Source organism: Bubalus bubalis, chromosome 21, assembly GCF_019923935.1.
Source record: "Bubalus bubalis isolate 160015118507 breed Murrah chromosome 21, NDDB_SH_1, whole genome shotgun sequence".
NCBI lineage: Eukaryota > Metazoa > Chordata > Mammalia > Artiodactyla > Bovidae > Bubalus > Bubalus bubalis.
In genome coordinates this window covers 53172635-53198293 of record NC_059177.1, presented here as the reverse complement: position 1 = coordinate 53198293, position 25659 = coordinate 53172635, and the positions used below count along the sequence as shown (strand labels likewise).

Here is a 25659-nt window from a genome sequence, read left to right as displayed (position 1 = left end):
TGGCATTAGAGTTCTAAGACCTGAACCCCAGTTTCTGCTTCCCACCTGAGCATCAGTGGGGCCCAGACAGAGGCATCTGACCTCTCTAGGCCTCTGTCTCCTCACCTGTGACAGTTCAGGGCTTCCTGCTCCGTGTGCGCCAAGGACTGTGGTCAGGAAGGGGAGGAGAGGATGACAGATGGAGGCCTCTGCTTGTGCCAGGACGTGGCACAGACAGGCACTGCCACTGCAGCTGGCATTATTGCTATTATCATCTTTTAGTTTATCACATTTGTTTGAGGGCTCCTTAAAAGACTCTGATGCTGGGAGGGGTTGGGGGCAGGAGGAGAACGGGACGACAGAGGATGAGATGGCTGGATGGCATCACTGACTCGATGGACGTAAGTCTGAGTGAACTCCGGGAGTTGGTGATGGACAGGGAGGCCTGGCGTGCTGTGATTCATGGGGTTGTGAACAGTCGGACATGACTGAGCGACTGAACTGAACTGAACTTGTTTCAGAAGCCTCATACACTTTAATGCCTGGTGAAAAGTGTTCAAAAAAAATGTTCACTGCAAAAAAAATAATTTAAAAAGAAAAAAATGACATATTCCTACCTTTTATTTATCATGTCATGTTCTCATATACTTTCTAATCCTTTTATATGTTTTTTGCAATTTCTTCATTGTTGTCATTAGAATAAATAAGATTTGCATTCTTTTCCCTTGATCGTTACATTGTTATTTTCACTGTTGCTATATAGACCGGAGAAGGCAATGGCACCCCTCTCCAGTACTTCTTGCCTGGAAAATCCCATGGACGCAGGAGCCTGGTGGGCTGTAGTCCATGGGGTTGCGAAGAGTTGGACACGACTGAGCGACTTCACTTTCACTTTTCACTTTCTTGCATTGGAGAAGGAAATGGCCACCCACTCCAGTGTTCTTGCCTGGAGAATCCCAGGGATGGGGGAGCCTGGTGGGCTGCTGTCTCTGGGGTAGCACAGAGTCGGACACGGACTTAGCAGCAGCTATATAGACTTCCTTATTAGAATTTTAAATGATGTCATGCTATGCCATTTAAACTAATTTGCTGTAATTTTACAGCCCTCTATCATTGGACATTGACGGTTTCCACTTTGTGTATTATAAACAGCATCATAATTTTCTTTGATAGTTGATTTACAAGTACTATGCTAGTTTCACGAGTACAGTAAAGTGATTTGGTTACACACATATATGTACATGAAGTTAAAAGACGTTTGCTCCTTGGAAGACAAGTTATGACAAACCTAGACAGCATATTAAAATTAGCAGAGACATAGACAACAAAGGTCTGTCTAGTCAAAGCTATGGTTTTTCCAACAGTCAGGTGCAGATGGGAGAGTTGAACCATAAAGAAGGCTGAGTGCCAAAGGATTGATGCTTTCAAACTGTGATGCTGGAGAAGATTCTTGAGACTCCCTTGGATTGCAACGAGATCAAACCAGTCAATCCTAAAGGAAATCAACACTGAATATTCATTGGAAGGACTGATGCTGAAGTTGAAACTCCAATACTTTGGCTACCTGATACAAAGAGCCGAGCTACTGGAAAAGACCCTGATGCTGGAAAAGACTGAAGGCTAAAGGAGAAAGGGGCAACAGAGGATGAGATGGCTGGATGGCATCACCAACTCAATAGACATGAGTTTGAGCAAGCTCCAGGAGATGGTGAAGGACAGGGAAACATGGCGTGCTTTAGTCCATGGGGTCGCAAAGAGTTGGACATAACTTAGCGACTGAACAACAACAATATATGTACCTGTCTATATTTTAAAAATTCTTTTCCATTATAGCTTATTACAAGATACTGAATATAGTTCCCTGTACCATACAGTAAATCTTTGTTGTTTACTTTATATATAGTACTGTGTATGTGTTAATCCCATACTCTCAACTTACCTCTCCCCCAGAAGTTTGTTTTCCGTGTCTGTGAGCCTGTTTCAACAGTTTCATAAATACGTTCATTCATACTGTTGTTCAGATTCCACATGAGAGACATACGGTATTTGTCTTTCTCTGTCCACTGTAACTAGTGCCCGCACTGCTCATGAGGGGCCTTCAGGTCACCTCTGAATCACGCGGGGTAAAGCCAGAACTGCCACGCACTTACCTGGTCACTTTGGTGTTCATGAAGCACTGCTGTAAAGTGTCGGCTAACCTCTGGTGTACCAAGGAGTAGCGAATAAATGCTCTTCCTTTTCCAAGAGATGTTCGGAGCTGGAAAAAGTAGATAAAATAGAAACCAAGAGCTGTTAGCCTAATTCCAAACAAGCCTCCAAGGATGCCTGGCGAAAACAGAAACAGGGCGGAAAATGCCACCCAGTTCTCCCTACACATAAGCTTCACTCAAGTCCCTCAAAGAACACAAAACATTTGAGAACGTCGCTTCAGAGAAAAAGGCCTCAAGTGTGTGGACGTCTTGCAGGCCTCCATCTGAGAATAATCTGTGGACTCCAACAAACGTGCCATAGAAGACACAGTCATGAGAGGCTCAAGCATCTACTGTGGATCTACTGGAAGGTCATTCTTCCTCCTCTGCTCCCTCAGAATCCCTGGGTTTAGAGTCAGAGATGAAAATGGTCTGGTTTAATCTGGAATCTTTAGAAAACAAGCCGGAGATAAATGGAGGGCTCCTCATAGAAGTACCCTTGAGGAGCGAGAGATGGTCTCTGTTTAGCACATGTCTGGGCTGGGTTTTGAAGTGCTGGGAGAAGAGAGGCAGCAGAAAAGGCAAGGGGGCTTGGCTGGAGCCCATGTGGAAGCGGGAGGGGGTGCAAATAACCCTGAGGTGGATAGAGGGTCCAGGTACAGGCCTGCCTTCACAACCTCTCGCCACAGTGACAAAACATGGCTTCTAAAGAGGTTTCTGGCTTGTTGTGATAGAGGTGGGGCAAACTGGTCAGAGAGCCCGGCCCTAGCAAGACACTTGAGATCAGTATGCAAATCAGGGTTCATGCTCCTGATGATCCAGCCTCAGACGCTCAGGATAATAGGCAGGAGCTCAAAACCTGCCAACTTACCACATGCGCCTGCTCTGTCAGCCACTGGCTCTGACCAGGGTAAGCCAAGACTTATTCCCTCTCATCTCTTCAAAGGTCAGAAGTGTTTACCTTGGCGGCTTGGGGAAGGGTGGCAGTGGTCTAACCAAAAGATGGTCCTAACACTTCACTCTTAAGCATTCCTTGGACAGTAAGGAGGTCCAACCAGTCAATCCTAAAGGAAATCAACCCTAAATATTCACTGGAAAGACTGATGCTGAAGATGAAACTCCAACACTTTGGCCACCTGATGTGAAGAGCCAACTCACTGGGAAAGACCCTGATGCTGGGAAAGACTGAGGGCAAGAGAAGGGGATGACAGAGGATGAGATAGTTGGATGGCATCACTGACTCAATGGACATGAGTTTGAGCAAGCTCCAGGAGATGGTGAAGAACAGGGAAGCCTGTGTGCTGCAGCCCGTGAGGTCGCAAAGAGTCGGACAGGACTTAGTGACTGAACAATGACAACAACCCTCCATCCTATTAAGAAGCTAACCACGGCGCTGGGCTGAGACAGGAAACATGAGGTATGGCCTCCAGCACCAGCATGCTCACGATGTTATAAACATCTCAGTTCCCAGCACCTTTAAGCTCAGGGCTCCATGCCTTCTCATCGCTGACTTGAGGAAATGATACCACAACATGAGGTAATTTTAAAAAATGAGAAGGTGTGAAACCTCATAAGACATTTCTGTCAGAGTCTGTAGGACATTTCTCCATGTGAGTTTTGTGGGTTTGGGGTACAGCCAGAGGGTTTGGAAATGAAGGTGGTAGCAGCAGCCTGACCCACTGGTTTTGTAAAATCCACCATGGCATGTGCACAGGGAGTGGATCCTGACAGATGACATCCCCACATCCAAATGCTTTTCCACTTATGAGTGAGGTGAGAACAAAGTGCTTAGCGGTGACAACCAGGGACCCAGGCAGCTGAGAACAGCTGAGCAAGGCATCGTGAAGTGAAGCGTATCGATCACACGTACACACATCCACACCCAGGTCCCGCTGAATCTAAAAAAAAAAAAACTCCACATAACAGCTTGTGTCAATAAGCTCCCAAGGAAAGGGCCTGTCCTAATTAATAAAATGGCCATAGTAACAGCACTTAGAACATTTAATATTTTAAAGGCAAACACTTGAGGCTACATTTTAAGTCAGGCCTATTAACTGAATCCATTATATGTGTGAAAGGAGTTATGTTAAAAGGTCTTTTTAAACATCCTTTGGGGAAGGGAACAACAATAGTTCCTTTGTATATCAAATGAAGATACTGCATAGCCTTTTTTTAAGAACTTTTTGAGATCACGGGTCCACTTTCATCATTCAATTCCTTAAGTTTTGTTAGCATCTAATCAAAACTCACTGCACTACATAGAGAAGCAATACAACACTTCATCATGTACCCGAGTGTCCCACCAGGCACGATCTCACAAGACCTGTCTGTACATGTGGACATTAAACCAATTCCTCTGAGCCAGGATCTTCCCTCATTTTCTCAGCTGTCGGAAGGTACAGCTGGTGGAAGATGCCCAGCCCTCAGGGTCCGCATGTCTAACGCTGTCATTCTCTATAAGAGGAAACCTACCCAGCTCCAGGTGTTACAGCTGGGGAGTCCTTCCCAGAGCACATGACCCTGTGGCCTTTGTGGGAGGCCAGCCTAGGAGCATGTGCTCTGATTTTAAAGGGACCTTAGACTTACTGACGAGATACAGAAAAGAAAGATGAAATGTATAAACCTCCTGTCTCAAATCTAGGTGGATTCCCTAACGTGCAAAGTCATTCACTAACAAATGGACTAGACTGATGAGACAGAGAATGTGTGTTGTTATTGATCTGGAGTTTTGTAAAACAGCAAAGCAATGGCATTCTGCTCTTGGGGGGTTTAGAACTTAATGTGGGAAGCTGCTTATTGCTGGCATTTTAAGAAATGTCTCTCAAGATCCCACTACACTCTCTTCATCTCAAATCCAAGTTTTCTGGGCGTAGAGAAAGTAGCCTAGCAAACTGTAAAGATTTTCTTTAAGAAACCAATTCTTCAAAAAAAAGGTGAAGGTGTCCTGTGCTGTCCATCTCTTTGGGGGTACCACGAGCAGACTGCAATGTGAACAGCCCACCCTGTGAGTGACGTGTGGGCTGGGGTCTCACACACAGGCTGGACTCAGCCGCTCTTCGGCATAGTAAACGCTCACCCGGCAGGCTTCTGTGAGAGGCTTAAGCCGGAAAGGGGAAGAGGTGAGATCGCTGGTTGTTTCACTCACCTCTGAGATGGACTTGACGAATCGGATCCCATCGTTTGCACCCTTCACCTTGGCCAGGCAGGCACAGAAGTAGTCCCAGTAGTCCTTCTTGTTGCCCAGGAGGGTGGCCTTCTCTTTCTGATCGAACTGGGCAGAGAAAGGAGAGAGAGGACGTTCACACACACTGCTGTTTATCCCACCATTTAATGATGGGTAATAACAACAGGTGCTTAGTTGCCTGGCACTGAGTGAGGCTCTTTATTGGCATTATTTTTACTTACTGATGAATGAGGGTGTTTTAGTCCCCAGTTTATAGGTGAGGAAACAGACTAGGAGAGGTTAAGCAACTAGCTCAAGGTCATATGACCAGGGAGATTCAGGAATAACAGGCCCCCAAAGTGACCTCTGTGCATACAGCTGGATGGAAGCCTCCAAAGATGCTATTAACACACGGAAAAGAAATGCAAGAGAAAAGTTCCAGGGCAACATGAAGAGTTATTAACAGTGCCTCGACATAGGGAAATGCGTTAGTGACATCTTACCCCAGTTACGCAACTCAAGTTTCAGTACTGTTTTAATATACATAGAATAAGTCCAAATAAATGTCAGCCATGAGTCATTTCAAAACCCAAACCAAAATAGGTGAATTCAGGGAAAAAAAAAAGCCCATTAATACTTCCACAGTGTAAAACAATAGAAGCAGTTGAAAAGGCACGTGAAAGGTGAGACTTCAAGACACTGCGACACGTCCTCCAGTGGGCTCTCACGCCACTCGCTCTGGTGGGAGGTGATGATGCAAACTTACGGTGTTCAAATGATGGAGGGTATCCTCCTATAACCTAACGTTCTATGGCATTTTTTCTGATTATAAAACATGTGCATACATTGTTAGGAGGTCTGGATAAAATAAACTAAAATAGAAAAGAAAAAATTATAATGCCTAACACCATCACCCTGAGATAAGTTTTGTTATTGTATTGGTCCATTTCCTTCCTACCTATTGTAGTTGCCTATATTTTTCCACATCTGCAGGTTCTCTAGATCCGTGTTTCTTGAGCCGAGCAGATAAAAGCTCGGTTATACAGTCGATGTGTTAAAAGAAAGCTTCCTGGGCTGCCCTCAGAGGTCCTGATTCAGCAGGTCAAGGTGGGAACCAAGAGGGCACTTCTGCCTTGCTCCCAGGTAATGCAGATGTTTCTGGTCTATGACCACACTTTGAGGAGCAAGGCTCTAAAATGGGGACTTCTGGATAGTCTTCAGAGGGCCCACAGCCTCCTGGAAAATATGTGACCAGGTACATATAACTATGTTTGGGGAGAGATTCCATAGCTTTCACTGGGATGCCAAAGGGGTATGGGATTGCCTCAAAGTGAAGATCTCTGCTATACAGAGACCTTGTGACCTGCATTAAAAGGACGTACATCTCTGAAGTGAAGCGATAGTCACTCAGTCGTGTCCGACTCTTTGTGACTCCATGGACTGCAGCCTGCCAGGCTCCTCTGTCCATGGACTTCTCCAGGCAAGAATACTGGAGTGGGTAACTGTCCCCTTCTGCAGGGGATCTCCCTGACTCAGGAATCGAACCGGTATTTCCTGCATTGCAGGTGGATTCCTTACCAGCTGAGCTACCAGGGAAGCCAAAATCTCTGAAGAATGCTCTCAGTTCCCAACACCATCCTGAGGGACAACAATCTGATTCACCAGATGATCACACTTGGAGGCTGGGGATAGCTCTGACCTTCAGTCTAACCAGGAGGGCTCAACAGCTCCACTAAGCTTTCGGAGCTGCATCCTGTGTATTGATGAGGCAGCCAAGAGGGAGACAAGAGACAACAGAGCAGAAAGCAACACACGACGGGAGTCACTTACTTGGAGGAGGTACTCAAGTTTATAAGAAAACTTATGCAAGTTGGTGCTGTCATCTGTGATGGGTTCCCCTGCTTCCTTAGATTCTCTGCTTAGTTCTGTCACAGCATCTTTAAGACAACAAACAGGAACATGTAACCAGATGGAGTCTGGCCTCAGAGAGAGCAGCAGGATGACCCGGGGAAGCAGGAGCAAGTGGTCCACGATGGCAAAGCACTGTGCACATGTGTGTGCTGTGTAAACACCCATGGGCTGGAACTCCGGGTCAGAAGGCACGAGGTTGTCCTGAGAGCCTGCTGACTCGGCACCTTTCTCGGCTGGCCCTGGAAGCCCACCAAGAAGGCCTCATAATTTGCAAGCAGTATTTGGACAAAACGCCCGCTGCATGGACGAATCCTACAGCAGTCCCTAACACAGACTTCCTGAGGGCTTTATCCTCTACCCCACCATGTTTCTTGTTCCTCACCATAACCCCACTGCTCAGTACAGGTAGATCCAGGCTTCCTGAGGACCCAGAATGTGCGAACAGTGGTCATGACGACAATGGCAAGAGCGACACCACCATCTGCTTCTGCCAACTGAGTGCCGCTTAGGGGCCAGACCTCTGTGTGTCTTCCTTATTCAACAGAGAACTGCGAGGCAGGAATTGCTTTATTTCAACAAATCTAAGATCCTCTTGATGAAAGTGAAAGAGGAGAGTGAAAAAGTTGGCTTAAAACTCAACATTCAGAAAACGAAGATCATGGCATCTGGTCCCATCACTTCATGGGAAATAGATGGGGAAACAGCGGAAACAGTGTCAGACTTTATTTTTTGGGGCTCCAAAATCACTGCAGATGGTGACTGCAGCCGTGAAATTAAGACACTTGCTCCTTGGAAGAAAAGTTATGACCAACATAGATAGTATATTCAAAAGCAGAGACATTACTTTGCCAACAAAGGTTGGTTTTTCCTGTGGTCATGTATGGATGTGAGAGTTGGACTGTGAAGAAAGCTGAGCGCCGAAGAATTGATGCTTTTGAACTGTGCTGTTGGAGAAGACTCCTGAGAGTCCCTTGGACTGCAAGGAGATCCAACCAGTCCATTCTAAAAGAGATCAGCCCTGGGTGTTCTTTGGAAGGAATGATGCTAAAGCTGAAACTCCAATACTTTGGCCATCTCATGCGAAGCTCGGAAAAGACTCTGATGCTGGGAGGAATTGGGGGCAGGAGGAAAAGGGGACGACAGAGGATAAGATGGCTGGATGGCATCACCGACTCGATGGACCTGAGTCTGAGTGAACTCCGGGAGTTGGTGATGGACAGGGAGGCCTGGCGTGCTGCAATTCATGGGGTCGCAAAGAGTTGGACATGACTGAGTGACTGAACTGAACTGAACTGAAGATGCAATTGATTTTAAGATGAGCCCAATTTCATAGCTGTTAAAATGTGAAAAAAAAAATGGTACAAAATAGAATTGACAAAGGTCGGCATTTTCATCCCCACTTCACAGACAAGGAGCTCACAGAGAGGTCAGAGCACTTGGTCAAAGATTAAGGGTGGCAAATGGCAGAGCTGGAACAAGAACCCTCGTTCTCTCAAGAGAATCCTGGTTCTGACCCCAGAGGTCCTCTCTTAACTTCTAAGACGATTTACTTACTAATGCAGAAAAAGAGGAGAAATCCCTCTGACACTCACAGCTCTTCTGTGGAACAGACGGACTGTCAGAAGTTGGGTCTGGTTTAGACCCTGAGAAAAACATCCTCAGCTGAGATGGTTTGAGATATGCAAGACAAAACTGCCTTCACTGACAATTCTTGAAAGAAAAGGAGCTGTTAGAAAGCAGATGTGCCAAGGACTGAAGCTGGGCCTGAGCTGTTAAAAGTTAACCAACTCTGACCCCTCAGGCAAAGGGAGCCAACAGCAAAGACAGGTTCTTTGGGACTGAGTCTCACAACATATGACCAATGTCCAGTGTGCCCGATGAGAAGCATTTGCCGTGGGGGCTCCAAGGGCCAGGGGCCAGGGACTGGGAAGGACACAGAGCCTTCCTCCTCCACCCTCAGGCAGGGGCAAAGCTCACAATCTGACGTGGGAACTCCTGAAATGCAGAAAGAAGCCTTGGATATGGAATATGAAATTTCCTGCTCTAAACTCTGCCCGTTACCAACAGATGAAAGGAAAGGGTCTTGACAAAGTGTGATGCCTTTTGAAACTTCCCACTGAGGTGCTCTTAGCACTGTGTACTGGACACTGAGATGACCTGGGACGTGGGGGATGACAGACAAGGACAGCTCTCGGGGTGGAGAAGGGCAACTGAACAAAAGCAGCTGCCTGTCCTCTTCCCAGGCTCACGAGCTCTGCCACGGGCTCCTCCCTTCCTCTCTCTTCCCTCCAATCAGGACCCAGGTCCCAGAGTCCATCCTAGAGAACCGAGACTGAAACACAGAGAAGACGGTCCACTCTGTGGAGAAGGCTCTGAAGACCAGGGCAAACTCGGATTTGCAGGGACTGTCACTGTACCTTCTGTGTGTGTGCGCGCATATGTGTGTGTGTGCATATGTGTGTGTAGATTTAAAAAGAAAAGAGGCATCTCACATTGCAGCTGGATGTAGACTGGTGTGGTTAAGAGCGCAGCCCATGGCACCAGCTGTGTGTGCAAACCTAGGCTCTATCTGACGGGATGTGTGACCTTAAGCAAGTCACTTAGCCTCTCTGGGTCTGTTTCTACATCTGCAAAATGGGAATGAAATGGTTCCTGCCTCACAGGACCAAACGTGAGGACCCAGTGAGTTATTATCTATGAGACTCGTGCCTGGCACAGTGAAACGCCACGTAATCATCAGCTAGTAGAGGCCCAAAGCTCTACATAAATAGGAGAGAAGCCTGAGAAAGTGATTTTTATCTCATCCAGTTTTGACCTCACAATGAACACTCCTGCGGCCTCCGCTGGCCTGGAGCGACTGCAGTTGGTCATCACAGGTCTGAGCAGTAAGGGACCTGGGCCTTGAGTTTATTAGGAGTGTCACCAGGGCCCCCGTGACGTGGAAGAAGGGGGCACAGCACATGCGCTGGTGCTCCAGAGAGGCTCACAAGATCTGCCCTGGTGATCCATGAGGGATGGAAAACTTGCTAAAACTCTGATCCTCGGGACGGCACCAAAAGGTGGCCTTGGGCCCTGGACTCCGCAGTCAGTAGAGAATACAGCCCACTTCTCCAAGCCTGCTCTCCTCGCAGGCACCCCTGCCCACTCTCCCTCTGTGCAGCCAAGGCCCACGAGCCAGTCTCTCTCGCTGGGCAACACCAAGCTCAGGAAAGGCTGGGAGGCAGCAGGCCCAACTGGAGTGAGTTCACCCGGGACCAGGTGGAAGAGCAAAACAAGAAAGGCAGGTATGTCGTCTTCCTACTCAGAGGGCGGGTGAATCCTCCTTCACAGAGGAGCCAGCTCCAGCATTGCCCAGTGGTGTGTGTATACACACACACACACACACACTACAGTCAGACACAAAAACGGGTATCTGATTTTCTCTACACATTGCCTGTACAGTGTCTGAGACGAGGGCCAGGCAAGTTCCTCCAGCCTCACACGGGGTGGACATCTGAGCCCCAAATATTTCAGTGATGTGTGCCGAGGGCTCCGATTACCGTCGGTGTAAACAGAGATCACAGGGCTGAAACTCAGCTGGCCCCAGGAAAGCACAACCACAGCTCCCTCAGCGCTAAGCCGTACCTTGTAAATCGCGGATGATTCTCTGCAGCTGGCTCTCCGCGCTGGTGGACGCCATGGTGACCGTGACCGTCTGGGGCCACTTTTCCTGGCTGCGCGCTTCCTGCCCGGGGCCGCTCAGCAGCAGTCAGACTCCATGGTGGCACCTGCAGGGGGAGGAGGCCGTGGAGGAAGGGGTCACAGACAGACTTAAAGTCAGCAGGAGAGGGACGCTGCTCCGGGAGCAACGTCACCCCGTCTGGGCGTCTCCTCTGAATGGGAAGGGCTGAACCCTTCTGCGAGAGCCTTGCTCTGAAACACTTACATTCTCTGAGACACTTACATTCAGGCACAATGACCTGGTCTGGGGCTTCAGAAGAAACGAGATCAACTAAATACAGCCATCTATTCTTTCCGAGCTCCCCTCCCAGGCTGCCCTCTTAGGCAGGCCTGCCTGACTTTCCACCTTTAAAAACCTCCCAGCGGCTCCCCTCACCCCGCTACACCAAGGCCAGAACTAGTCCAGCCCCCAACTCACTGCAGCTAGGCCTAAGGTGCGGCCATTCCAGCTCTGTCTCCTCCGTGCCCGGCCCCACACCCTCCCAGGCTGCTTTCGGAGGAATGGTTGGTAACCTCTGGCCAGCAGCAGCCATGGAGGGAGAGGCTGAGGACACATACCCTCAGGGCTTCTGGACCAAGGAGAGCCTGGCTTGCCTCTTGGGGAGGTCTGTGGCCTCCAGCCGCCCAGAGTCCGGCTCAGCCGGGGAGGGTAGACACCACGGGCTACCGGGGGCCTGCAGAGCCACGGGACGTGTCTATTTTAAGCATGGCTACAGTCCTCTCTCGGCTGGTGAGTCCCGAGTTACCAGTGCCACTTGGGCAGCTGCTGAAGTGATGTAAAGACACAGTGGTGGCAGGAGACCAAAACAGAGGAGGAAATCCGAGCAGCATCGGAAGGAGGTGTGGACGCCACCGAATCCTCCTTTCAGAACCTCTAATCCTTGCCTTCGATGGCTGATGCAAAGGTGTAATGTTTGCTGGCAAAATCGGCTGGCAAGACGAGAGGTGGCCAGAGTAGCCACCTGTGCACTGGGCCTGTGAGGTGCTTTACACACTCAGTCATTTTAACCCTCGGCAGTACCCTGGGGCCGGGGGAGGGGCAGACAACGTGCAAGGGAAAACCTGGGTGCAGAGAAGCTGTGTAACTCGTCTACGGCCGGGCCGGCAGGGAGGGGAACCCTGCTCAGTCTGGACTCAACCCCTTTAGCTCTACCCCCAGCCACTGTCCCTACAGCAAACGCTCCCACTTCCACTGGCTTCTGGGAGCGGCTCCGAGCCCCAGGGCCTCCACATGTGCCGCCAGCCTGAGTGCTTCAAACTTGAGCTGGCCCAGGAGACTAGGCAGGAGGAAAAGCGGTTGAGAACTGCAAGTTCCCAAATATTTACAAAAGCATTCCAGGTCAGCCTGGGGCCCAGGGAGGGGCTGTCATGGCGCAGATGTCCCGAGGCCTATTTTTAACTCACAAGCCGGCGTGGCTGTGACTCAGGGAAAACAAGGCCCAAAGAGGGCTTCTCCTGCCTAGAGGAACTAGACAGGCACACGCCAGCACCACACCCCCAGGAATTTCAGACACAGAGACCCGGAGGGCCACGGGATCCACAGACTCTGCCAAAGTCCCCAGTAAACGTGCTGGCATCCCACCATCAAAGTGAGGGCAGGCTGGTTTATCGGAAGCCAGCCTGCCCTTCCCTGGGCGGCTCTCTGGGTCCCTGCTGAACACAAAGCCCAAGCAGGGACCAGCCAGGGCCCTAGAGAGCAGCAGCTCAGGACGGGTCAGACTTGCGCAGCGGCCCTGCTGCCTGAGACACTTGGCTCCTCCCAGCAAGGAGGAGCCGGTCAAGGACCACCACTGTCAACACGCAGCTGCCCAGCACCGCCCTGCCCAGTTCAGTCTGCGGTTTCAGGGCACGCAGGCACCGTCCAGCCCTGGAGGAGCTCAGCTGTGTGCCCACAAGACAGACAGGAAAGCGTTCAGATATGCAGATAAGGCAGAAGAGGTCCACGCAGAGATATGATCGAAAAGTTATGAACACTCAGGGGAAGGAATGAACCAGCGATACACACAACACATGATGTTTGCCAAGTGAAAGAAGCCAGACTGAAAAGCCATCTACTTTACAATTCCACGTGCGTGCTATTCTTACAAAGGGGAAGCTCTGGGGAGAAATCAGACCTAGGCTGCCGAGGATGGACGGGAAAGGGAGGGTCTGACTACAGGAGAACATGCAGAAATCTGGGGACCAATTCTGTTCTGTCTTGATTATGGTGGTGGCTACGTGACTGTGTACATTTGACAAACGTATGTGTCAGACCTCACTTACTGTGCATTTTATCTCAACAAAACAAAGAGCAGCACTGGGATGAATTTAACAAGATGCAATGGGACCCGAGGAAGGGAACGTTCATTCCACGTGGGGAAGGGCAAGTGTGGTGGACACTCTGCGATGGCGACTGGGTTGGGCAAGGCCTAAAAAATGAACAGGAGGTCATCGAAGAGACCTGAGGAGGAAAGGGCGTGACAGGTGTCGAGGCCACGTCTGTACCTGCATGCCTCTTATTCGATTATGGTCAACAGAGAGCCTTGTAGCTTCGGGGGGAAATAACCTTGAAAGATGATGACCTGGAGAGTCCACTGGGTCTGTGTGCATACTGAGAGCTAGGGGGAGACCCAAACAGGAGGGGGAGGGCGGAACCTGGAAAGGAAGTCCTGACAACCACACACTCTGAGTCACCTCATCCAGGCTCTGGCTGGGATACCGCACGAACCATACAACCAACCTCGATTTCCTAGAAACCAGCCCTCTTTGGAGCTTGGCACAAGGGTAACAGTATCTGTAAACCAAACTGGCATCTTGGCAGGATGAGCCTGAACAGACAGAAACATGCTCCTTCTGGACCTCCTGGTGCTTTGGTGAAGCTGCAAGTGTCAGCCCGAGCCCAGGAGGCCTTCTCTGCCTGAACCCTGGCGCTGCCCCCTCTGCCAAGGCCAGGCTCCCAGGTCATGGGGTGAGCTGTGCCCAAGCACTGATTACAAGAGCCTGCGTCACCACCAAGGTAAAAGCCCTGGGTCTATAGGTCACAGCAGGCTTCCCCACATGGCTGTGGGTCACACCTCCCAGGGTTTCAGGAAGCCAATGTTCTCCATAGGAATGCTAGCTTCATGGATTTGAAAGAATGACTCTCAGTATTCTGGCCTCCCATTTCCTGATCCTGAGGTTATTACAGAACTTCAAAAGACAGAATGGGGGCAGTCCCCCTCCACTCTATTTCCTCGTATCTCTAGACGAGCTTGCCCTTTGGCTTAGCGATGAGCTGTTTTTACGCCTAACACTTCTGACACCAAATGTGTGGCTTTTCCCCCATACCAATATCTAGTTATCACCACTGGGTGCCCTGCAATTCAATTCAACTGGTTTTCTTTTTGTCCATGCCACATGGCTTATGGGATCTTAGTTCCCTGACCAGGGATCAAATGCAGGCCTTCAGCACTGAAAGCTCGGAGTCCTAATCACTGGACCACCAGGGAAGTCCCTCAATTCAATTCTAACTCTAACTAACTCTAATTCTAACTCTGGAGTCAGTGCAGACCCCACAGGTTAAGGGTTCAGTCCACAAGACTGCCCGGGCTTCAGACACCAGTCACAAGTCCCAGTACCTGTCACTACCTGTACTTCTGACCACCCTCTGTTGTCCCCTTCTCCTCCCACCTTTAATCTTTCCCAGCATCAAGGTCTTTTCCAATGAGTCAGTTCTTCACATCAGGTGGCCAAAGTATTGAAGCTTCAGCTTCAGCATCAGTCCTCCCAATGAATATTTACCACTGATTTCCTTTAGGATTGACTGGTTTGATCTGCTTGCAGATCAAGGGACTCTCAGGAGTCTTCTCCAACACCATGGTTCAAAAGCATCAGTTCTTCAGTGCTCAGCTTTCTTTACGGTCCAACTCTCACATCCATACATGACTACTGGAAAAACCGTGGATCTATTCCATGACTAGATGGACCTTTGTCAACAAAGTAATGTCTCTGCTTTTTAATATGCTGTCTAGGTTGGTCATAACTTTTCTTCCAAGGAGCAAGCATCTTCTAATTTCATGGCTGTGGTCACCATCTGCAGTGATTTTGGAGCCCGGAAAATAAACTCTGTCACTGTTTCCCCATCTATTTGCCATGAAGTGCTGGGACCAGATGCCATGGTCTTTGTTTTTTGAATGTTGGGTTTTAAGCCAGCTTTTTCACTTTCCCCTTTCACTTTCATCAAGAGGCTCTTCAGTTCCTCTTCACTTTCTGCCATAAGGGTGGTGTCATCTGCATACCTGAGGTTATTGGTATTTCTCCCGGCAATCTCAATTCCAGCTTGTGCTTCATCCAGCCTGGCATTTCACATGATGTACTCTGCATAGAAGTTAAATAAGCAGGGTGACAATATACAGCCTTGACGTACCCCTTTCCTGATTTGAAACCAGTCTGTTGTTCCATGTCCAGTTCTAACTGTTGCTTTCTGAACTGCATACAGATTTCTCAGGAGGCAGGTAAGCTGGTCTAGTATTCTCATCTCTTGAAGAATTTTCCAGTTTGTTGTGATCCACACAGTCAAAGGCTTTGGTGTAGTCAATAAAGCAGAAGTAGATGTTTTTCTGGAACTCTCTTGCTTTTTCTATGATCCAATGGATGTTAGCAATTTGCTCTCTGGTTCCTCTGCCTTTTCTAAATCTAGCTTGAACACCTGGAAGTTCTCGGTTCACATACTGTTGAAGCCTCGCTTGGAAAATTTTGAGCATTTCATTACTTAATATATGACTGATGAAATCACTGGCTACTGGTGATTAACTTCAGCCTTTCTGAAGGGGGGTCTAAGGATGGGGCTGAAAAGTCCTCTAGCAACCAGCCCTTACCAAGACACCACCTATAGGGGCCCAGGAAGAGTCAACCTTACTAGCATAAACTGCCTGTGTGGTTGAAAGGGTTTTGTTTTGAATAACAAAGGACACTCCTATTACACAGGAAATTCCAACAGTATTAGAAGTTCTGTGCCAGGAACCAGGGACAGAGACCAAATATGTGTTTCCTACTATATTATGGGGATCCCAGACTTCTGGCATGAACCAGCATGGTCCTGACCTCTACAACCCACTGCAAACTGCTCGCCTAACTCGGGAGACACTCAGAGATTGCTCGGTCCACGCCATGGGCTCCAGGGCTCCAGCACCTTGCAAGGCCCCCACAGAGCACATCACCTCCAGGAACCCAGTGTCCTTGTGGATGACATTGTAAACACCTCCTTCACTAGTTTCTGGCAAGCTCTTTCAAATACCAAAGAAATTTATTTTATAAAATTTGAGGGAACAGTGAAGTCTCTTGCCAGCAACACAAAATTATGTTGAAGCTTATCCAGAATGTCTGAAAGCATCCAATCTTCTGATAAAGACAAAAAGGGACTAAACACATTTTTAAAAATTCTTATTTATTACCTGGGACTACTGACTGGCTTCCAAGTCACAACCGAGGTATTATTCTAGAGGTGAAGGACCTTCCTCGTCCTCCCACGTCTGCCCAGTTGCCCTAATGCCTTAAACAACAGAGACAGCAGTTCAACCTCAAATTAAGATACAAAGACGCTGACTCATATAAACTTCTTCACGCTATGGTACAAATGACTAATACTCCTAATGTTGCTCAGAAGCTGACTCTGGCAGGAACAACACCATGCCAACTGGAAATGGGCACTTGCCATCTGCCTCTACAAGGATTAAGTCACTCTAGCCACTGCAGTAACTGACCTTCAACACACTCTGACTGGAGTTCAGGATGGAGATCAGGAATGAGGCGCTCTGTACTCTGGGAAACCAGCAGACCAGGCCTGCAGATAGGTATCAACAGATATTTTCAGGAGGAGATTTTACGAGCCCAAATCTTACATCTTCTCATATCTAGAAAAGACGAGGTTGTTCACAGTGAAAAAGACGAGGTTGTTCACAGTGACATCTGCTGCTCACGACTGGCTGCAAGCCTTTGCCAAGATGCGTGCTCAACTGCATGCACCCCCTTCCACTAAAATCATGTCTAGTACTGACCTTAGCCGCTACCTCTGTGGAGCACTTCCTCAGAGCTACCTGAGACGCTGTCTCCCAGACTAAACTTCTTATTTTGCCCCAGGTAAAACTTAACTCATAACTCTCACGTTGTGTATATATATTGTTTCAGTCGACAACAGCCATCTGAGTAGCCATGTTGGGAAAGACGGATGAGAAAGGAAGAAGAAGGTGTGGGCACAGGAGACAACCTCGCCCGGCCTGCCAGATTTGTTCTGCTTGCTCCCAACACAACAGCTAAGATGTGACCCAGACAGGGCACCATATGGCGGGCTCCTCCCCGACTCCTGGACAAGGTGGAGCATACCAGTTGTCAGTTCCACCCTGACCAGGAAAGAATGTGAACAAGGACAGTTCGGATCAGTCAAAAGCAGAAAACTCTTTCTGAAGAGTCCATTGCCTTGACTGGCTTCAGCACACCCAACAGCATCTATCCAGTTGCCACCTATGGGAAGGGGGGCATTTGGCTGGTACCTGCGGCTGTGAAGGCCTGGAGGTCTTGGGGTCAGTCAGCGCTGAAGCAGTCAGTGGGCAGGCAAGTTGCCCTCTCCGGGGCTTCAAGACAGTGCCTAGGAGAGTGCTGGAGAGACTGTCAGAGGCCAGTTCAGAGGCTGATGCTTCAACACACGAGAACAAAGCCTCATTAGGTGACTCAATTATGTCTGAAGACCTACAGTTGAAGCACTGACTAACCGCGGGCCTGGGTCATCTAGCCCAAACACTCATTCCTCATAGTCATCTCTTTTTTCTTAAAGGAAATGAAGACTTGAGCCTTGGCCATCACTTCTTGCACCCTTTCTTGGCCCCCTCCCTCCCACCAACAATTTCAGATTTCTTGGTCACTCCTCCTGGAACAAAACTGGCCCCAATTCTAGTTGGCTGATCCAGAACAGGGTCAAGAGGGACTTGGGGGTGTGAGGTGCTGCTTCTGGGCTTGGAGAAAGCAGTCTTTTTTAGGAAGGTGGGCAGTTGCTCAGGAAGGAGCCATACATCCATATTTGGGGGTGCAAGGCTAATGTCTGGCCACTGGAAATCCCAGAGGAAACATCCAGAACCCTACTAGGAAGGCAGGATCGGGTTCACCTTGTGAAATGTCCTTTCCCTATTGTGCACCAAATCATGCAGTAAAGATCATGCCACGACTGTGGGAAACCCATGGTACATTCGGTTCAAACTATTTTGAGGCAATTTTAGCTTATCTGTTTTCGGGAAGTTTTCTGACCTCTTCCTACGTGCGTGTGTGTGTGTGTGTGTGTACGTGTGTGTGTGGGTGTGTTTTCATGTGCAGTGTAGAGAGGTGTTACCCTTTACCTTCCTCCACAGAGAAGATGGGCAAGGAGAAGAACAGACATTCTCAGTGGCTACCTTTGGTTGAGGCTTCTAAGCCCTGCTCTTGACCCAGGCTGCAGATGCCCTGGAAAAGGTACGTGGGGCTACAGTTCCTTCCAGCTCCGCATGAAGCCACCACCTCTGATTTAGCTTCCAGCCCACCCTGCCCCTCTCACACGGATTCTCCTCTTGGCCTATCCCTCTGCAGACCAATGTCTTGCTTGGAATGCTTTTTCCCTTCAGTTTTTCCTTTGGATTCCAAGGGTTCCCCTAACCTGGCTTTCTGCCCCAGGCCAAGGCTGTAGTACTCCAGTACCTGCCCTTGGGCCCTGGAACCAGCCACACGACCACAGATTCTGCTTAAGTCTGTCCTCGGAAACACACTGACACCCACATCCTCATCCCTGCAGAGGATCTGGCCCAACTAGAAACAGGCACCTGGGTTCTTTCAAATGCCACAGAGACATGTGTCAACAGGAAGGACCATTGGGAGCCACTAAAACCTTAACAGGAGAACTGACTCCAAAGTGAGGAAGAGGGGAAAACCATCTTCTACCCAACGCAGCACGGCTCTGTCATCTTGATTTTCTGAAAGTCAGGGAGCCCATGTGCGTGGAGGCTGAAGCTCTTAAGGAGAGAGTATCGTGACACCTCCAAAAACAGCAGGATAAACACAAAACCATGGAAACAGTTCAAAACTCACCCTATTGATTTCTTTAGTTATTCAAACAGATGCTATTAAACCAAGAGCTTTAGAAACAAACAAAAACAGAAACCTGGCATTAAGATCACAAATGGGAAATACTGTTTATCTTTTGAGCAACACAGTAACATTCAGCAGATGAGCAGATCAGTAGATGAGCAGATGCTGACAAGGCCAAACTCCATCTGTGCTCACAGGAGGCTTCTGGTTAATGAATCCTACCTGCTCTGCTGCCTGGGCCTGCTCTAGTGAGTGCGGCTCCAGCCTGAGCTCCATCAGTGACTCTCACCACAGCACCACAGCTGGACAGTACGCTGCCTCTGCCTCAGGATTGAAGACACTCTGGTTTTGAGTCACCAAAGTTGCCCTTGGAATCACCTGAAAACACAGGTTACCCATTATCCAAGCCTCTCCCCTAAAGGGAACAGGGGGCCTGCCATTTCTTGAGTGCCTACTGCATGTTCTAGAGGTAGCAGCCCACAGCCTCAGTGATCAACACGGGACAAAATCACCAGCTGCTCTGATCTTGTACTGTTTTGGGTGGTTCCTCTCATAACACACATCTGCGGGGTCCATCTCATTCCCAAAGGACCAGGTTAAAAGTGTGGCTCCTGAACCCATCTGGTATCCCCAAACCAGCAGGCAAAGGAGCAAAGACCCTCCGAAGAGCAACTAGAGGACTGACTCTAAACCAACACAACAATAATCAGAGTAAAATATTAATTGTAGACTCAAACAGGTGAGTGGACATTCACTGCACAATTTTTTCAATGATTCTGTATGTTTATTTTCCTAATAAAGTGACTGAAAAGAAAATAAAAACTAAATGAAGCATCACACAAAGAACACTTTTAACAGAAGCAGAAAATATTTGTCCTAAAGCCTTTTCAGATTCTTTGAATCAAAGAAGACCACGTCCCATCACTGAGACAATTACCTCGGATTTCCAGGGTAACAACAGTAGTAGGCTGATAACGGGTAGAGACATTCAACAGCTTGTGAGCGTAACTCTCATGGGAGGGAGGCTCAAGTGGAACTTACTCGGTATGGGCCCACTTCAGAGGGCAGGAGCCACTGAAAGCAGAAAATCTCAGCGTGACCGCTCTTCCCTCAACCCCCTACAATACCCAGCAGCCCGCATTAGGCAGATGGCACAGTTAAGCTTGTGCAGAGGCGACCATAAGGCTGGAAGTGGCAGGAGAGCAGCGAGCAGATTAAGGCCTGATCCTCTGCCCTCAAAGAGCCCCTGACCCATTTCTCAGTTTGGGAAGGAAACTGCTGTGGTAAGACAAGTACAGAAGCAGAGAGGCTGTGGCCAGCGCAGGCAGCGCTCCTTTTTTTTTTTTTGCGGACGGGACAGCGGATGGAACTGAGAAGAGTGACAAAGGGCATCGGAGGATACAAATGCACTGAGAGCCACGTGGTCCAAGTGCCAACCACACACGCTTTTCTCACAAAAATAAAACCCAGCCTTCCCACCTAGGTTTTTAACCACATGGACTCTAGCCTGAGTCCGGAGCAGCCACCCCACTACTCATAAATCCACAGGTGTTTCTGGAACAATCACCTAGGGGTTATCTGGAAACTCTGCACCGGAACACAAGCCGCTGAGGGTCAACAGACTAGGCCGTGGCCTGGGATGGCCCAGGATCAATAAACTGTCCGCTGACCGACGGGAGGAGGGACCGCGGCAAAAGTTAAGTTTTGGAGTCTTGCAAAGTTAAGGGGTGGGCTGTCCCCGCCCAGCTGAGGCAGGAAGTACGCTTCTTAAGGTCAGCGGCCTCTTTGACGAGGCAAGCAGAAACTCGGGACCTGTCCTGTGCTTACAGACTCCAAGACTCGTTTAGGGACCACACATGGTGGCCTCCTTGGCGACCCCACGGCCGAGGGGAGTCTTGGAACTGGCGCTTGGAGGGGGCGGAGGGTGTCTGTCTTTCTAATTGATGATCAGAGGAGGTCTGGGTTCTAGCGTCAGATCCATCAGCCCGAGGTGCTTCCTAAGCCCGCTGGGCAAGGGTTCGGGGCTCCGACAGGGTCTGTGGAAGACTCGGGATGGGAAGGGACGTTAAGGGCAACAGGTGACAAGTCGCGCCCGGAGGGAAGGTCTCCGCTCCGGAGACAGCAGCTAGAGGTGCCCCCTGAGTCTGGCCGGCCCTCGGCAGCACTTACTCGCTCGTGGGTCCAAGGCGTGACAGAACCGAAACTTTCTGCGGCCAAGCGGAAGAGTACGAGAGCTCAGCGTAGGCGGCCATGATACGCTGACCCCTCCGCAGACAGGCGCGGACTACAACTCCCGGCGTGCTCCACAGGGCCGCTGTCTACAACTCCCATTGGATTCCATGGGCAGACGAGCGCAAACTACAACTCCCAGCATGCCCCGCAGAGTTGCTGTTTACTACTCACACAGGTCTTATGGGGGCAGCCGGCCTTAAATTAACTCTTGTAATCTCTGGGGGCATGCCGGTCTATAAGCATATGCCTGGGATCCTGCAGGCAGTGCTGTCCGTATGTGGCTTTTAAGAACTTGAATTGTGACTAGAGCTGAACTGTACATGTGCTGTTAAGTACAAAATACACCTGAGTTCCAAAAAAGTGTAAAATAGCTCACAAACACTTTTATATTGATTCCATGTTGAAATGATAACTTTTAAAAAATTTATTGGGCTAAATAAAAATCATTATATATTGCTGGGCCTAATGGTCTGTCTTTTCATCCCCTTTGGTACTTAACACAGGGACCTGCTTAAAAGCAGTGCTCAAAAACTGTTAATGAACTACCTCCCCCAACTTCTCCATGCTCTCCGCCCAATTTCTATTCATGGTATATTTTCTATTGGTAAGTTGTGAAGCACTCTGAGTCTACACTCAATAGAACAAAATGCATTCATTAGTAATGACTGGGCACAAGAGAGGAGAGCAACAGTACGTGGAGTACTTCAGTCTGTGACTGTCCTCCATTCCTTGGCCCTGGCAGTACCATCCTTTTCTCTTGGCCCGTTCTCACCATTTTCTCTTGAAACACTTTTCTACCCCACAGGATTTAGCCACCCTCTTCTCTAATCCCTGCAACCTCCCAGTTCCACCTGCCCATCTGTTGTCCATGTGTTCTCTCTGATGCTCAAGGCTAATTTTCTGAAAATGATAAAGTCAAGGAGCCAGGCCACCTTTGTCATCCTTTGGTCCTTCCAGCCACACTCTTCTGTGGAGGGGGTCGCATGGGGGGGACGGTTTGCAATAACCCCACACCTAAGATCGGGGATGACCCCAAGGTGAAGAGGGGACTGTGCTTAGAATAACTTGGTGAGGATTTAGGATAACTTTCTTCCCTGTACCAAACGTCCCTCCAAATCTGTCAAATATATCCTACCAAGTTTTCAGGATGCCTGAAATTCCCAGCATTCCTTCTGATTGGAGGGTTGACCTCTGCTAGGTCCCTGTTCAGGCACAGTGGGTCCTGAGACACACTGAAGATGGAAAACTCAAGTGCTAGGCCAGGGGAGAGATAGGGAGGGACAGAAAACTGAGGCTAGGAGCATTCAAAACAAATTTGGCCTCCTGGGCAATGTCACCTAAGGCCTGAGCGGAGCCAATTTCCTACCATCCTGACCCATACAGAGCTTGTTCCATGCTTTATCTCTAGTCCTCCTTCTGTATCACTCCATTCACCCAAGAACCTAACCCAGATCCCTCATAAACAGAGAGCTTTTAAAAATCTTAAATAATGGTATTTCCCTGGTGATCAGTGACTATAAATCCATGCTCCCAATGCAGGGGGCCCAGGTTCGATCTCTGGCCGGGGAACTAGATCCCACATACCACACTAAGAGTTTGTGTGCTGTAACTAACGATTCTGATTGCTGCAATGAAGATTGAAGACCCTGAGGGCTACAACTAAGATCCAGCACAGACAAGTAAATACATAATAAAAGAATCTTAAATAATCATCTTGGGTAGAAATGAGGAGAACATAAACAGCCCAAGGTAAGTCAGTACATGCTAATCTTTTATTTGCATACATGATACAGTGATGGTTTCTATATTTTATGAGATGATTTTTAAGAGTAATTCATATTTGTTCTGTTACAGGCAGGTTTCACAAATGAAAGCCATGCGTTGAACAAACCAGGCACTGTCTGGGCTGGTGAGCCCAAGAGAAGAGTTCATGGGAAGCCCATTGGCTGGTGCCTGTTGTTGAGTGGAAGATGTAATGTAAGCAAGTGTAGGCAGAAGAAACAAAAGTGGAAAAAAGCTAAAAAGATGATCTCCTATCCACTTAACCAACCATAAACACTGCTGGGCACTGAGGGAGGTTCTAGATATGCACAATGGGGTTTGGGCCCTCAAGGAATCTCCACTCTGGCTGGGGTCACCTGGAGTCATCTGAGGTCCGGGGCTGCCCTGGGCTTGGAGGCATGTTCCTATTTAGAGATCAGCATGGTTTCTCTCTTGCTGATTTTGTCCGAGAGAGGGTGGAGGTGGAAATGCTGTGAGGAGTTTCTTCCCTTGGAGCTGTTGTGGGTTTTTAATGCTCCAGGAATGGCAGGAGGTCTGCAGCCCTGGGTCCAGGGCATCTCTTTTTTGACTGGATAAGAAGGGACAGGCCCATAGTGGCCCAGCTCAGGTTCAATAGTGGTTTCAGTGGTAGAGGGAGGGGAAAAGAGGAGCTTGTCGTCCATGAAAAGTGTGGCCAACGAACATGGAGTGTGGTCGCTGGGTTGCGGCTTGCAGGCTGCTTCCTTCAGCAGTCCAACCCAGGGTCCCTTTCTGGTAGAATGGGTGCCCCTCCATCTTCCCATTCATTTCTCTCTCTCTCCCTGTGCCTCTTCCTTTGTATTCTCTAGGAGCTAGATTAGGAGAAGACTCTGGATTAAAGATTACCCGAGACTACTGGAGGGCCTAAAACATCACTAGAAATGCAGAGACAAACATAATTGTACTGATGAAGTGCTCCCAGGGATATGGCTGTATGTGTTGACTCAGAGAAGTATCTTGGGATATGAAGGAATGGGATGGGCTGAGGAACCATGGAGTGAGGTTCTCAAAGGCCGTGCTCAGCGGTGATGCAAGATCCCCAAACCTGCCTTCTAAGAAGAGTGGGCTCAAAACCAGCTCTGATTTAGCAAAGTAGGTGGGTGATGGAGTCCTCTGCCCTTCTGCTCCCTGGGCTCAGTCCGCCCTCTGAACAGAATTTGAATACAGTTTTAATAACATCAGCTTGAAGGAGTGCGGAATGATGAGCCTGACCAGCTCATAGGCTTAGCTCTGCCCCCATAGCTATCTGTCTCCTTCCTCTGCTCTTCCTTTCTTTCATGGTGAGTGATAGCCACACCAATTGATTAGCAAGTCCATGGGAGTTTTGTTGTTTAACAGCTGCACCAGCCAGCCCTCCCCAACAGATGCTACAGGCCTAATTCTAAAAACTAGACCCTCACTCTTCCCCAGTCAGGTCAAACTCCTTCAAGACTGGCTGCCCAGGGGCAAAGAGATCATTGAAACTGGAGCAGGAACTTCAGGGGAAATGCTGTATAAACTCTCTAAGCTCTAGGTGAGGGCTATACTGTTGTTTAGTTGCTATGTCATATCCAACTCTGCGATCCTGTGGACTGTAGCCTGCCAGGCTCCTCAGTCCATGGGGATTACCCAGGCAAGAATACTGGAGTGAGTTGTCCTTTCCTTCTACATGAGATCTTCCTGACCCAGGGATCAAACCTGTGTCTCCTGCGTTGGCAGGCAGATTCAACAAGCATGTGTTGAATGCCTGCTGAGTGCAAAGTCTTGCTCAGGGGACTGTGGAAGTCTCTGGAATTCCCATTTTCAAGGAGTTGCAGCCAAATGTTCTTAACTGGGGTGCATGTCAGAATCACCTAGGGAGCTTTTCCAAACGCCCTACTCCAGAGTGAATCAGGCTCACAGACTGGGATCAGGTCTGTGGGGTAGGGGAAAGCTTAGAGGGTGGTTTTCATCTATGTCCTTTGATGTGAAGCTCTGGGATATTGTAAGAAATAGGCAGTGTACCACTAAATAAAAAGGACGGGCAAGGTAAGCCACTGCCACAGAGAGAGAGAGAGAGAGAGAGAGATGCAGTGTGCTCTGAGAGTGGAGACTAGCAAAGAAGTTAGTATTGGTTAAGAAGCAGGCTGGGGCAAACAAGGCAGAATGTGTCACCTGGTCCTGGCTCCCCCACAAGCACATCAGAACACGGACGGCAGCTGTCACTGTTTCTTTGCACCCAGTACAGTGACCGGACACCGGGGCCCTGCTTGGCAGGTGCAGGCCCAGGTTCCCACCATCTGGGAGTTTCCAGTGTGATGGGGCAGGGAGATCAGACATCCGTGGGTGCTACTACAACACACTGGAAGGTGACAAGTGCTATTTCAGAGGGAACAGGCAGAGTGCCTCGACACCACAGAGACCGTTCTCCTAATGTACGGATTGCAGATGCCTTACCGAGGGTGCTGGTGTTTCAGATAGGGCCTGCCGGTTAAGGAGTAGAAGGCCCAGCATGACAGAGGACCAGAGGAGACTGGGAGAAGGGTGTTTGGGAAAGGACCAATGTGGTCTTTTGTGATTGGGTTCTAGGCTGCTTGGGGGTGAAGATTTATGTTGGATCAAAATTGGATGTGAGAGCTGGAC

The 25659-nt window shown here is 49.0% G+C and overlaps 1 protein-coding gene across 8 annotated transcripts in view; it reads right to left on the bottom strand.

Annotated features, from left to right (window-relative positions):
* FYCO1 (FYVE and coiled-coil domain autophagy adaptor 1) overlaps positions 1 to 21348 on the bottom strand; it is a 79991-nt gene extending 58643 nt beyond the window's left edge. For 5 of the 8 annotated variants that reach the window (XM_044933869.2, XM_044933872.2, XM_044933873.2 and 2 more), the window contains exons 1-5: positions 21196 to 21348; positions 10867 to 11009; positions 7162 to 7268; positions 5314 to 5439; positions 2130 to 2236 (exon numbers count right to left, since the gene is read on the bottom strand). In XM_044933869.2, the coding sequence (XP_044789804.2) occupies positions 2130 to 2236; positions 5314 to 5439; positions 7162 to 7268; positions 10867 to 10921 (395 nt within the window). In that variant the 5' untranslated portion in view covers positions 10922 to 11009; positions 21196 to 21348. Of the gene's footprint in view, positions 1 to 2129; positions 2237 to 5313; positions 5440 to 7161; positions 7269 to 10866; positions 11010 to 11520; positions 11863 to 16682; positions 16833 to 17468; positions 19216 to 21195 lie in introns of those variants that run through there. The other 3 variants (XM_044933871.2, XM_025272659.3, XM_044933870.2) reach the window with 3 other exon arrangements.
* Between the last annotated feature and the right edge of the window lie 4311 nt (positions 21349 to 25659).